This window comes from Mixophyes fleayi, chromosome 5, assembly GCF_038048845.1.
Source record: "Mixophyes fleayi isolate aMixFle1 chromosome 5, aMixFle1.hap1, whole genome shotgun sequence".
NCBI classification, from domain to species: Eukaryota; Metazoa; Chordata; class Amphibia; order Anura; family Limnodynastidae; genus Mixophyes; species Mixophyes fleayi.
The window spans coordinates 42,374,343-42,389,003 of record NC_134406.1 but is presented as its reverse complement, the minus strand read 5'-3'; the positions used below and the strand labels follow the sequence as shown (position 1 = coordinate 42,389,003).

The 14,661-nt window shown below is 38.0% G+C and overlaps 1 protein-coding gene across 9 annotated transcripts in view; it reads right to left on the bottom strand.

Annotated features, from left to right (window-relative positions):
• DIP2C (disco interacting protein 2 homolog C) overlaps positions 1-14,661 on the bottom strand; it is a 382,732-nt gene that overhangs the window by 145,768 nt on the left and 222,303 nt on the right. For all 9 annotated transcript variants that reach the window (XM_075212090.1, XM_075212092.1, XM_075212091.1 and 6 more), the window contains 3 exons: positions 12,218-12,349; positions 10,484-10,603; positions 5,906-6,103 (listed from right to left, as the gene is read on the bottom strand). In XM_075212090.1, coding sequence (XP_075068191.1) covers positions 5,906-6,103; positions 10,484-10,603; positions 12,218-12,349 — 450 coding nt within the window. The remainder of the gene's footprint in view (positions 1-5,905; positions 6,104-10,483; positions 10,604-12,217; positions 12,350-14,661) is intronic.

Here is a 14,661-nt window from a genome sequence, read left to right as displayed (position 1 = left end):
TCCATTTTACTAGGAAACCGTGATGTCTCTACAGTCTCATGAATGTTAGTTCACCCCACAAAGTGGATCCCTCCACTCAGGGGAGGGCTGGAGAATTTTAGCCTGGGGGGCAAGACTCGACTCAGCAGCCTATTTTAATGGAAAAAAAGTCAGGTGGCCCAGTGACCTAGCTCAAGGAAGGACACAATGGGACCAGCCTGGTGGGCAGATGCCCCCATGCCACCCAGCCCAGCCTGCCCCTGCCTCCGCTGTGTTCACATGACAGGTCTTATTTAAATAAAGTTAGAGTCCCTTCACAGTTAAGAAAGAAGGAAAATATATATTTGCATATATGACTGTTCTTGTTGATGGCACTAATATCCTAATAATTACATTAAGATGTAATGAAATTATACCATAACGAGCACACCTCTGCACAGATCAAAAAACTTGCTGTTTGCCAAGTCTTTAAATTAAAAAAAAAAAGAAGCTAGAAATGTATAAGAAAAAAATGAAAAGCAAACTGCAGGTTTGAGATATTTCTGTCTGTGTCAAGCTGTAAGGAAGATGAAGTCTGGAAAGGAATGAAATCCACTGGCAGGTCAAAGCAATAAATAACTCCTGAAAGCAACCTGACGTTTCTGATACAGGATTCAATGAGCTGGCATAATTTCAGGCTAGAAATATAAATGGACATAGATTTGGGAACACGCGTCAGAAAAGCAGATTCGTAAAAGAAAGTGATTGTGTCAAGCTCTCATCTTTTGTCATTTTACAACAGAATATAATTAACAGGCATTTGTGCAGTAGAAATATTATCACATCTCACAAAATACTAGTTGGAAAGCTGCTTGTGGAGATATACATGCAGTACATGGGCAGAAATGGTAGAGGAGTCTCTGTAAATATTTATATATATATAGATATATATATATATATATATATATATATTTATATTTATTATATATACACACATACATATATACACAAACACACATATATATATATATATATATATATATATATATATATATATATATATATATATATATACACACATATACATAGTCATGGCCAAAAATTTTGAGAATTAAACAAATATTGGTTTTCAGTGTTGAAGGCTTTTACTGACAACTACATTGAGTTTATGCGGAGACCATATCTGCAATGTTGACCCTCCTTTTTGAAGACCTCTGCAATTCGACTGGCATGCTGTCATTCAACTTCTGGGCCCCATAATGACTGAGGGCCGCCCATTCTTGCCTAATCAATGCTTGGAGTTTGTCAGAATTTATGGATTTTTGTTTGTCTTGAAGATTGACCACAAGTTCTCAATGGGATTATGGTCTGCATTTTCTGGCTAAGGGAAAATGGCTTGGAAGATGGACAGCTTATCAATGTGAATTGATTTCTCAAAGTCTGACAATTTGCTGTACCTGGTCTCAGTCTTTTAAAGACACTTCCACACCTCTTTCTTCCCCCAGGGGGTTGTGGCCTGTGACACTTTTTTCAATCACAATTTGCATGTTGCCTAATTTACTAACCAATTCTACTATGTGACCTAACTTTTCTGTGGAGCATCACACAGAGCCAATTTTATCATTAATAAATCCCCTATGAACTGGTCCATCTTTTGATATCAAACATGCCCAGATACAGTGTAATCGTAGAGCTGGTACTCCTTTCCTTAACTACTTTGTGGGGCAGAATTCTTAACTTGACATATGAGCTGCCCTTCATCATGCTATTGAGGAATATGTGGTTGATCACTACTTTTATTGATTTTAAACGGCATATTTTAAAACTGAATTATTTTTGTCTATATCACATATAGCCTACGTCACCACATGGCCTCTTAGGAACCACTTAGCATGCTGTCTGGTTCAAAAAGTCTATTCAGGTGTCCCAACTCCATTCCAGGCCAGGGTATATCTCCCTGCAGGAGCTCTTTGAAGCTGCTCCACAGGTGACACTCCTATCTTCTCACACTGGAAAGTGCAAAGCCATCAAATACATCAGACTTTCTGTCTTCACATATTACACTTTAGTAGCTAAACATATCAATGGATTAATTTGATACAACATATTTACACTGCAGTTATGATTTAAGGCCCTATCCCCCACCATTATGTGATGGGTTGGCCCTTATTAATAACTAAGTTCTCTATGTTCACGAGTGTGTGTGTGTGTGTATATATATATATATAATATATACACACATATACATACATACACACACACATACACACACATATAAACATACATACATACATACATACATACACACACACACATTATATATTTATATATTATACGTACACACACACAAAGTGTATAGCTCTGATTAGGGGAGTGAAATGCCCTCTTCATGTATTAATTAGAGCATTGAAACAGTCTGCTTTGTGAAAACAAAATGCATCAGGAAGGAAACCATTAGAAGAACAGATACAGGATTGGAACAGAAAGAATTTGCCTAGGCTGTGATCCGTATAGAGCAGAATGAATATCCTACAAAGTACCTTATGTATTGATGGTGGTATTACTTTAGACCCCTTGGTGATAATCCCAGTAATGAGTTCTCAAGGTGGAGGATTCTTACACTAACGTTAGCAAGGTACTAGTCATAAAATATCAATTGCAGGGAAGCGAATCTCTTATGGGAGTCAAAACATTTTCTAATGCTCAGATAGAAAATCTAGTTATGGAGGGGTCTTAATGAATAGACCCCTAGATGTTGTTATTTACATGTAATAAAGAAAACAGAATTTAGAGTATTATAATTATATGTAGAGTTTAACAAACAATAGTTCTATAGAAGGAATATCCTTTTGCAGATAACATCCTGAATACTCATTTTTCTAGCAATGAATACACAAAAATGATGCAAAATGTACAAAAACCACAGCTTTATAACATATAATAAAATAAAGGAAATGAAAAGTTTAGATTATTTCTGTGATTATACAGCAATCTAAGAGAAAGAAAGCGCAGTGTGTGTGAAGCAAGACCATAGCAATTAGTAATGGTTTACGTAATCACCCACTTCCCTATATATAAGCCAGTTGCACAAAAAATTATGTTTCTCTTTAAAATTTATTCCAATGATTTTGTGAGGAACTGTGCCAATGATAGAACGAGCAACCACAGCCAGGTTGTAAATGAGATTATTCTTAACAGCAGCCAGAATAACAGAGACCCAAAAGTTTCTTTACAGCCAGGGGGCAAAGCATTAATTTAGCAAAGAGGAAATTGGAGTGTCAGAACTGAAGAGTAGATCTGCCATTCCACTACATATGTAAACATTGAGGTCAGGCATACGTCCAGGTTTATTTTCCAAAGGTATACAATGGCAGAACACTAAACATTCTACCTAAATTCAAAACTTACTATTAATCAAAATAACATATACATTTCATTTACACCTAATGTAATTCTAAGCAATTTATAGTTGTTTTCTTTTCTGGATTTAATTATTTAAATGTGAATGTGAAGGCTCGCCATACAACGGAAACCTCACTAAAACAAATAAGACAGGCGGTGCATTTACATAAGCAGAAAATGGAACTCAATGCAAACAATTCACTCTGAAAACATTACAGGCACCAGGATCACTGAATGCATGTGAGTGTGTTGTCCTCATGTACATATTACGCCAGGCTCCTAGGGACCTCGCGCTGAACTGATCCACTCCAATGTGTCCTTATGAATGTGTGTGTGTGTAAATAGGAGTAACTATCTCTTAACAAAATGTTTAGCCTGAAATATTTCTTGCCTGTAAAATTCAACTCCATCATACTGAATCTTTAGAAGAGCAATGATCTGATAATATATTCTCCTATATGAATTACACATCACCCGATTACATAAACTTTTAATGCTAATTACATTATGATTTTATGATTAATATGTGATAGATACACCTGCTAAATAGTGGTGGAACGGAAATTGCTAACAGCCCCTACTAGACAAGCAATCCTTAACAGAACCTGGTACATGTACCCAGTGGAATTTATGCATAATGTTCCAGCTATGTGCAAACCATCGCAATATTCCTATACCCTCTGCCATGCAGCCAAACCACAGCCCCTGTTGCTTACCCTACTCTCTAAACCCTCTTAGATACTTTCCTTTTCTTCCCCTCCCTCTCCCAATTTTTACAACATCCCTCCACCAGTTTTCACATCCCCCATCCGCTCTTAATTAAAAACGTGTTAGGACCACTATTTGCCTTCTTCCATGCTATATGCTGTGTGACTGTGTTTATGTCAGCTACGGTTATTGAAATATGACTTGTAGCACTGCTGATTCTTTGTCATGTCACCAACAATAAAAAAAAATAAAAAAAATGGGCACCCTATATGACTGATTCAGCAAATAAAATATCATTATCTTGAAATATAATATAATTGTTTTTACATTTACAACACCACAAGCTCAGACCAAGGCATCCCATTATTTAATTTATCGAGAAGATATTTTAAAAATCAAAGTCTATAGCAGAGACAAGCCTCTTATGGCTTGCCAGGTGCAGAACTACAAGTCTCAACATGCTTGTGTACGTGTGTAGTTCTACAACAGGGACTCGCAATGCATTCTGGGGCTTGTAAAGACCACAGATTGTCTACCTCTGCTATAAGACAAGTACAGTTCTGTGTAACGTCCTTAAACTGTTGTATTTATTATTTTTCAGGTATTTCATAATTAAAGTCATTTGCAACCTGTGTAGCACTTTTCAACTTAATGTGTCATCACCGAACATCATGAAAATACTTAAGCAACTTTAAACATTTACAGACTACATAAATAAACAAGCTCCAAAAGTGGGATGAACCATTAGCATTAATACCAGAGGGAGACCCAGTACTTTGCAGGACTTGCTTTGAACTGAAAGCACACAGGGAAGGAAGCTTCACTATAAATAAGGGAGTTTTGCTTTGATTTACACCACTGCTATTCTAAGTGTTTTTTTTGTTTTGTTTTTTTAACACAAATTAGTCTAAATTACCTAAGGAGCTAACTAAACACTGACTGGTGATACACCGCTGCTCAGCACTGCAGCTATAATGGCAAGAAAGTTTTATTTACGAATGGCAAGAATGGAAAACCCACAACTGGAACGCTCCTTTGTGATGTCACCAGCCATAGTTTGCACTACTGCACTTGTTATTACAAGTAAGAGCATGAATTTGCAGGACATATGGAGGAGTCTGCAGAGGTGCAAAGTATGCAGCAGACACCTGGATGAGCTGTACAGGTTCAGTTATATTCCTTGCTGCACGCGGATCAGGTACGTGCATCATACCTCCAAACTGTCCCGATTTAGGTACGACAGGCCCGATTTGAGGGGTCCATCCAGAAAGTAGGAATGTTGAGAGGCATGTTCTGTTCACCACGGCCTGGAACAGCTGAATACTGGTGTGCACAGCAATGCATAGGGGTTATTAGGGGAGAGGAGTAAGAGATGACTTTGTGCACACATTATTGTGCTGTGGCCACAAACCTATTCATGTATGTACGGTTTTCAGGTTCCATAAATACAAAAGCTGGGACATACTATATGTATGTAGACATGACCATAATTTTGTAGAGAGATGACAAAACAAGATTTTACTCTGCAGGATAAGACGATAAATTAGATGAGGTGGAGAAGACATACTGACAAGGGCACTGCCTGAAAGGCAGGAAGGCACAGCCTGGCATATCTGATGTGGGGCACTTACAAGGATGGTGAATAGATTGTGCTCCTTTAAATGCACTAGGGGGAGAAGCCGGCACGCTTGTGCACATAGAGAATTTTTTTGTGCTCCCCTGATCTAGCTTTCTGTTTTTACACCCTATCATTTATTTCACAAAGGCAGTGATAGAAATCAAAGCTAATTATACTTTTCACCCAGTCACTGCGAGTGGCACATACCCATTATCTTACCATATGTCAAGATGTAGAGTGGTTTTCCATTGGTATCCATAGTGGTAAGGCAGGGCGCTTTAGGTGATATGGTTCCCCATCGCTGTAGCGCTGCTTCAAGTGAAGGCGGCCAGTTTGTGACTACTCCTAATTGCTCTCCTCGCATGGCCAACATCTGTGCTCCCTCTGGCTTAGGCTGGTTTGGATCTGGCTGTTGAACTTGATAGAAGAAAATTTGGCAAATACAATGTTAGCAGACCTTGTTTACTATGAAATACTGTACACTGGTTAACGTTCTATACAAGAACATAATACTGAATGACTCTCCCTGATGTTCATGCAAGTATAGCTATAGAAGAAACTACATCTGGGATCCTAGGAAAAGTATGGGAACCTTAACTTGTGCATTTGTAAATGTTACTAGAAATATTTACATATTCAATCAGCTTGTATTTTATTTCAGTAGCCCTTTAATACATTATAACAACATGCATTGTTATGCTACAACACCTGTAAAATATGATATGTATTGAATCCTGGATGCTTTTGCATAAACAGAGGAAAGATGCCAAACAAACAGTATTCTAAGCAGATATACTGTCCATTGGTACCGTGGTTGCGCAGCGAGCGCAATGCGATAAGAGCGCGGTATGTATGTATGTAACTTTTGGTATTGGCTGTACTGTACTTTATTACAATATAATAATGTATTGAATTGTTGACTATTTACATCTGCTAAAATAAACCACCATGTGCTTTGGAAACACATACAATTGATTGGGCAATACTTATTTGAAAACGATAAAATTACTTTAATAAGTCACTATTATGCTGTTAGGAGCATTGATTATGTATATTAACATGAAGGATTATATCTATAGGTATTATTGAGTGAAATGTATAGAATTACATGGAGCAGAGGAGTTATAATACTGTATAACAAACAAGTTATAAGTCTTCCTATGATGATGTTGGTTGAGGTGTTTATACCATGTAATACAGGTCACATCTGGAACGTAGCAGTAACACTGTTCGCTTTGGAGTTATCAGAACACAGCACGAGTAAGAAGAGTTATAAGTGTTTCCATTGTCACGGATCAAATGTTTACCATGTACGATTAGGCACGTCTAGAGCATAGTGACAGCATGCGTCTCCCTGGATTAGTAGAGAGGTTGCAATGCTGAACAACGAGGACAAGAATCATACGTGTTCGGATGCCACATAATGAATAAGAAAACTCATGTGTTCCCATGGTGATGGATGAAATGTTCATTATGCAGCATAGGGCCCGTAATGTTAGTAGAGAGTTGGAATACCACACACTGTATTAAAAAAATGATGCGTGTCTCCATGGCGACGAATGAAATGTTTATTATGTTTGACGTACCCGGAAACAAGGATTCAAGGACATCAAGTATACAGAAAGTAAGTTTGTTATTATTTCAAACTTACAAACACGAGTTTGCTGAAGAGGTTTGTGATTGTACACTGGAAGCATAAAAAATTAATTAGGTTTAATACCCCCACTATCTTGACAAAGGCAGTAGCCAAAACGCATCAATGGACTGCAGAGTGTGAGTAAGCACCTATCAGCATACCAGAATACTTCAGGCTTGTTTCCTAGAGACTGTTCCTGGTACTTTCCATCTATGATTCTGTATTGAAATGTGCAGTATGGAAAAGTTTTCCTTTTGTGAAGATGTGAGTAGAACGTGAGAAACATAATTTTATGTCCCATTGAAAACAGTACATCACTATATATCTTTTGGTCTTTTTATCTTTTTATTTCCGGAGGACTATTTTCTAGAAAATATTATATGACATTTATATGCAAGTGGTCGGTAACTGTGCCGTGATGTCATGTGGCTTAGTTTCACAATTCAGTCTGGCACAAATCTTCTGTATATATACTACACAAGGGTGACAGTGTGGCACAGAATTATTCGGTAAGACACAGTGGTTGATTTAACTGCACAAATATTGTTAGGGGTGATATATTAATATATATTTTATTTTTTTTCGAGGTAATCACCCTCATGGAAAAGAAAAAAAACTGTTTTGAGGAAGAGCTATGAACTTTTATGAATTTGCAAATAAGCTTTTCTGATACTCAAAAATTATAATATTTATTTTTGGTGTTACACATGTATATATAGATATACCTATATACACACACACACATATATATATATATATATATATATACACACACACACACACACACACACACACAAGTTAACCCGTGCATGATACTCATGCATTCTAGTCAAATCAAGCTACTTAAGGTGTTAAAAAGGTTCTTGTCATCTTCATAGCCACACACACACGCCGCTAGGCTTTTATATATTAGATAATGCTAAGAATTTAGTAGGTCAGTGTAGTATATAACTCCGCCCAGCAGGTGGCGCTGCAGCTTGAGCACTCTGTCACCCGGTAGTTTTTTCCACACACACACACGCCGCTAGGCTTTTATATATTAGATATACACATACATACTGTAGATCAAGTAGATACAGAGACATAGTGGAAATTTATTAGCGGAATTATTTAGAAAGGTAAGCACGCCATTACTTATATTTCTTTTGCTGGCTATCAAAAGGGTTGATGGTCCTTTTCATGTAGGTTGGCGGCACCCATTAGCAAGCACTTAGGAAGTGTTTTTAATTGTAATAACTGCCCCCAAGCTATTGCATTATGAAACGATTGTCACACCTCAGCTGACTGACTGGTCTGTGAAGTGATAATGGGATTCTGGGAAAAGAAAGGAAATAAGGGAACTGTACTGAATTGTGAGCTCTGCAAGCAGCCATAACAGCACTGTCAAAGAAGCTAGGTAATATCCTAGTATATTTGTATACATTCATCCCCAAGAATATAGACAAATACAAAGGAAAAATAAAAAGATATATTGTTAGAGCTTTAAACATCTGTTTATAAATGTTACAAATTCCAATTACATTTCACATTTCTGCCTACAGACTGGATCTCTAAAGATGAAATATTTAATTTAACTAATAACTATGGTCTAGCAGCTACAGAATGCCAATGACAGAACAGCTATTACTAGTTACCAGTATAATGTCCTGAAAACTTCTCATATTAAAGTACCTGACTGATGATACTGGTTTCTATTAAATCAATAAGTTGAATTCTCATGAAAATAGGTGTTGGATGCTCAAGGAGAACATATTGCGATACTGAAGCTAGTACTGGGCAATGCATTATCAGGTATGTTAGTTATGATGTTCCTAATAGGACTGTGCGTTCAGCCCCAAAGATCCGGACGGATCTTATCCATATCTTTGATCACGCTGGCACTCATGTCAAGTTGCAGGATCAGACCCTCTATGTCCAGTCAACAAAAGAAAATGTATTATTATTTTGACCCAGCTTTGCAATACAGTGGAATTAATCATGTCTATATTAGGTTTGGTTTTTTTAAACATAATGCTAGTAAATAGCTGTCAAAGTTTACATCCAATTTTAAAGGTCACCTGAAAATATAATTTGCCCCCAGAGAGGCATAATCTGGCATTTGTTGTAAAGGAAAACAGAAATTCATTTAGAGATGACAAAGAACGGACTGTTGCGTCTTCTGGAGAAACATTAAGGCTTCTCTGAGAGATGCAAAACCTGAGATTAGAGGTCTATTAGCACAAAGATTACATTTAAATAGGCTAATCTAAATGTATTCTAATGAGCATTTATCCCAAAGGTTTGCAATACTTAACCACCAAAGTAACACAAATAGCTACAGTGGTAGGTTAGCTAAGTGTCTTTTCAGACTAAGAAATAAAGACTACAAAATAACTTCAAAGCCTGATTTTATATTCCCAAAACTATGTTTTCTTTGGTCTCTCACCCCCCCCCTCTTAGATTGTATATGGCCTTTCCCATATTTTATGATGGGACTCTATGCCAGGCTTTCATTATGTTTTTTGACACTTAATTAGACCTTTGCCTATGCCAATTGGAATCCAAAATTAAAAAAAAATGTCATTAAGCAATAGCAGGCAATCTGTCCCAGCTCTCCAATAGTGGGAATTCTGATTGGTTGAGGAGTGTTGACTTACCATTGGTAGCAAACAAGAGCAAATTTTAATTAGCTGAGGGAGAACTGCCCGTTATGACTGGCTTTCAAGAGCTGGCTTCCCTACTGGCCAGCAAAGGGCAACCAATCTGGATTAAATGAAGGAAGTTTTGGCTTTTTCCCTACTAGGAAATATTTATGTAGTGAATTAGATGCAGGCCTGTCCTTTCTGCGGACAGGCCTGGGTTTTTTTCTTAAGCCAAGAATGAGCCTTGTTGAACAGTGTCACTGTACCGCGCTGTATTGTATGGTGTCAGTGTGTTAGGAGCAGTGTTTTTGGTCTGTGTGTAGTGTCACATAGGATGTTAGTGTTTCCGAGTGTGTGATGTAAATGGGAGGTTTTTTTTCAACTTAACAATTATCGTCATTTAGAGCTATATAATGATTTAACATTTATGTCATGAAAATATAAAATGTGGTGTGACTGTACATTACAGAACTATTTAGTTACATTTAAAATTGGCTAGAGAAACCATCCAAGGCACATGGTTTTATTTTACTTACTAACCTTCTAATAACTCCTCAAAATCGTCCACAAAGAACTCCCGTAAAGGAGGCCGTTTTGGCCTTTTCAGAGTGTTGACAAGTTGCTGGATTTTTGCAGAGACTCTGCTGCTTACAGGAACTCCTACAGACCAGAAATAACCACACATGGTGTGCATGAGACACGAGCACAAGGGTGGCAAAATAATACCAGAAAATCAGATTTTCATTCATGTTATCTGTGTTATGCACAGGGCAGTCCCAAGACAAATCCAGTACGAGGAGGTGCCGCATTTAACACATCACCCCCACCCATACTCATACAAGTGTAGAGAACTGTTACCTAGAAGTCCAGTCCTACTGACTTCTTCCTATGGCTCCCATAATGTTGAAATTAAAAATTGGGACACCTATGGGACCATGCAAACCATTCCGTATTTCCTTTTGATTGTAAATTAAGCAGAACAGTCATAGAAACCAATTTCCAGGTCTCAGTCAATGTCTGGATAGAGGGCAGCACTGGTATAGAGCATAACTAATAATCAGAAATCTGGGATCTTTTATTCGGAATGTCGCTATCCGACCACTTCCAAAAAACAGGGAAAGAAACAAAATAAATAATTGCTGCTACTCTGTGATATCATAAACACAGACATGATAACTAAATTCTCTGTGCTGCAGTCACTGTGTGGAGCACAGCTAAATAATTCAATGCGGAGTGGAATGCCAGAGGCAATTTGCGGGGAATTCTGGGTAATTTTTAAATGCAGTAACAACATTTTAGGCACGGTACTCTAAATGACGGAAAAACACATTATAAAAGAAACTGGAATACTTCGGTTCTCGAATAGTAAATTAACTCTTGCAGAGGCTTAAAAAATAAATTCAGGAACCAACAACGCTGAAGGCAATATCCATTATTGGAAGCAGTGATTTCAGTGTTGTGGAATGTAGCAAAGTAGTAATTATTTTCTCACAATTTTAAATGACTGTTTGTTCTGAAAATAATTAACATCCGTTCCAATCAAGTGTACTGAACACTGTTTACCCAGATCCAGCTTTTCCTTTCAAGTCATCAATATTTTTGTTTGTGTTTAATATTAGATTAAAACTCATACAAACCTAATTATGGGAGCTAACAGAATAGCATGTTCTGCACCTAATAGAAGAGCTAATGTTATTTTTAGTGACATATACATAAAAAACTCATTAAAGAATATAATTGACTTGTAACAATGCTTAAACTTTATGGTACCTAATAAATGTTCACATTGGTTAACAACTTTGATGTTCTATATATAGATGCATTAAGTGCAATGTGGGGTACACTGGCACATACAACCCCAACGCCGACATGGTTCACAATAGAAATGTAACTTTTTTTTTCCAATTAAAAAAAGAAAACAGTTTATTTTACCATAACTTTTCAAAGTTTTTTGTTTTGATTGTTCTTGAGCAGTCTTAACAGGGGAGGGCTGGCAAATTTTAGAGACTCGGCTCAGCAGGAACATTTTAAAGGGGGAAAAAAAGCAGGTGCCCAATGACCCAACCCAAGGTAGTACACTATGGGACTAACCCAGGGGCAGATGCCCCCCTACCCCCCAGCCCAGTCTGCCCCTGAGTCTTAGCAAAAGGAAGTGATTTTAAATGACCTGGTAAAAGCGGAGTTTATAATTGTGCGCCTTGTCTGAGTTTTCAGTATAAAGCCCCCACCTTGCCAGCCAGTTATTCAGTGTTGGTCCTCATTGCTGGTACTCACCATCCCCCGTTTCCATAAGTTCAGCATTTCCATATTTGGATGTGACCCGTGATGTCGATCCTTGTGGCCTTTCTACCTGTATGGAGTGCTCTGAGGTGTATGTGGTAACGTCTGGAGGGGCTGAATGGTTTTCTGTAAGATACAGAATGATTTATCTGTACATAGAAAGGACACTAGGCATAATTGTGCATTAAACCAACAAAAACAAGGGTGTAAGGACATTATATTGACGAAAATCCCCCAGTACGGAGCAGCAGAGTTGGTTCCTAGATGTTTGGGGTTAATTTGCACAGTACAAACAGACAGCATTACCAACACACGTTAATGAGAACACTTTATAGAAAGCCAGCCATGACAGATGCTTTGCAAATGTTTGCAACACATTCATTCTGAAATTAAAAAACAAAAACAAAAACAAAAAACACTAATAGCTAAGCCTTCTGCAAATAAAACAAAACCAGGAGAAGGGTAGACAAAAGCGCAGAGATCAATCAATAAAGATTTCAGACATAGACGTTAACACTTCAGGAAAGCAGAGGCCCTGAAAACAAGCATTTCTCGCATTGCTCACATTGTAAAATATTATTTGATGATGCCCATAGTGCTGAAATGTCATATATTCAATATATACTGCTAAAATATTTAATAGATAAGTTTTCTATGTCTTCATATTTTCTTGTCTCTATGGGTCATCCACCATGTGTAATTAACCTGAAGCACTTCAAGGGCCCTATGTGCGACCCTCTAACTTTCAAAGTTGCCGCACATTACCCATAATTTCAGTAATACATGAAAACTACATTTAATTAAAGAACGTGACACCAGTTTGTAGCAATGTGACAGCAGGCATTTTGATGTAAGTGTTACAAGCTATAAAAAACAAATCTGACAAATCAATGTTCCTCTGGGGATGCAGATTTTTAGAAACCTCTCTGCAGAATTGCACTGTGCCTGTCCCAGCTTATGAAATTAGGTATAAAGCTGGGACAGGCACAGTGCAATTCTGCAGAGAGGTTTCTACCTGTCAAACCGTTGCGCTTGTTGTTTTTAATGTGCCCCATGATAGAAACTGTCTGGATCCAAAAAAAGAAAGACAAACATCCGCACACTAGTACATGACAGATTGCACCTAAACATTCCTTACCTCGCTGTATTGCAGCAGGCAGGAATCATGCAGCTCTTTCCTGTGGAGGAAGGAGGGAGACAGACTCCACATCCCCCCTTCTCTCAGATGCACAGGTACATAACTGCCCTGTGCAGAGGAGGACACGCCATGTGGAACAAGTAGCATGATGCCCAAGTCAGCATCACAAGGCATAGTACCTTATTATTTGTTTTATGCCCTGCCAAGCATCACCCACTGCCTCTGCACTTATTAAATAACAAGGGGAAAAGCCTAAAAAGACAAAGGAGATGAGGCCCACTTGTTGCCTATCACTGCTGTATAACAAAATTGCCTACTTTGTGTTGTTTGCATCTGGGAGGACGAAGGGAGTGGGTTGTGGTGAGAGGGTGGAAGGGGGTGGGGTTGGTACAAATCGCGTTATTTTCTTGCTCACCCCCGCAATGAAATTGGCATTTTTTCACTGGGGCGGGGCCTAAATTACACAATTTACCGCAAATCGTGTAATTTTGACTTCCGATGGGCAGGTTGCTGGAGACTTGCCTGCTGCAGGAGACCAACCTGGAATTTGTGAGTCTCACGGACATTCCGGGAGAGTTGGCAAGTATGCTGTATAGTAATTTCTAGATCTTCTTGAGATGTTACATAGAAATATCTGCTCCCTCCCTTTACTGACAGACTTACTGTGTTTTAACGGTTTCATAGATAGTGATCTTTGTAACTATTAGTGGAATAAAAATGATAAAAGCTGCCCAGTGCTGCCGGTAGAGAGCCCACAGAATGTAATCACTGTAGTCCCATTATAAAGCAAACTTAGCGGAGCAGGCAACAAATGTCTGTCTGGTTGTGTCACATTGGCAGCATACAAACAAGTTACGTAACTGAATAGCTGAAACACCTCTGAATAGTATTGAGTATTATTTGCAATTAGATAGCAAATATATACTTACTCCTGAATTCACATTAAATTGCACCAGTTGCCTACAGTTTTTCACCTTGGCAAAGACATGTTGTACTGCAGGGTGGATGCTATATAAAATGTACAGACAGATTGAAAGCTGTGGGCGAGTCCCAGTTCAACTCTTAAATACTGGGCAGTTTTATTCTTACACTGCACTTGCGTGCAGTAAGTCAGACAGTATTTTACTTGCATACAAAACAATTTGCATTTACACCCCTTACATTTCAACATGGATTCTGCAGGTGAAAATGTACTCCAAACTCTGTCATCCTAAAGGTTCAATTACAATGGCCTTGTGCAAACAGACTTGAATGAGCAATACGTTTTAATTCAAGGATTATGAACTCAGTGATCAGTGTT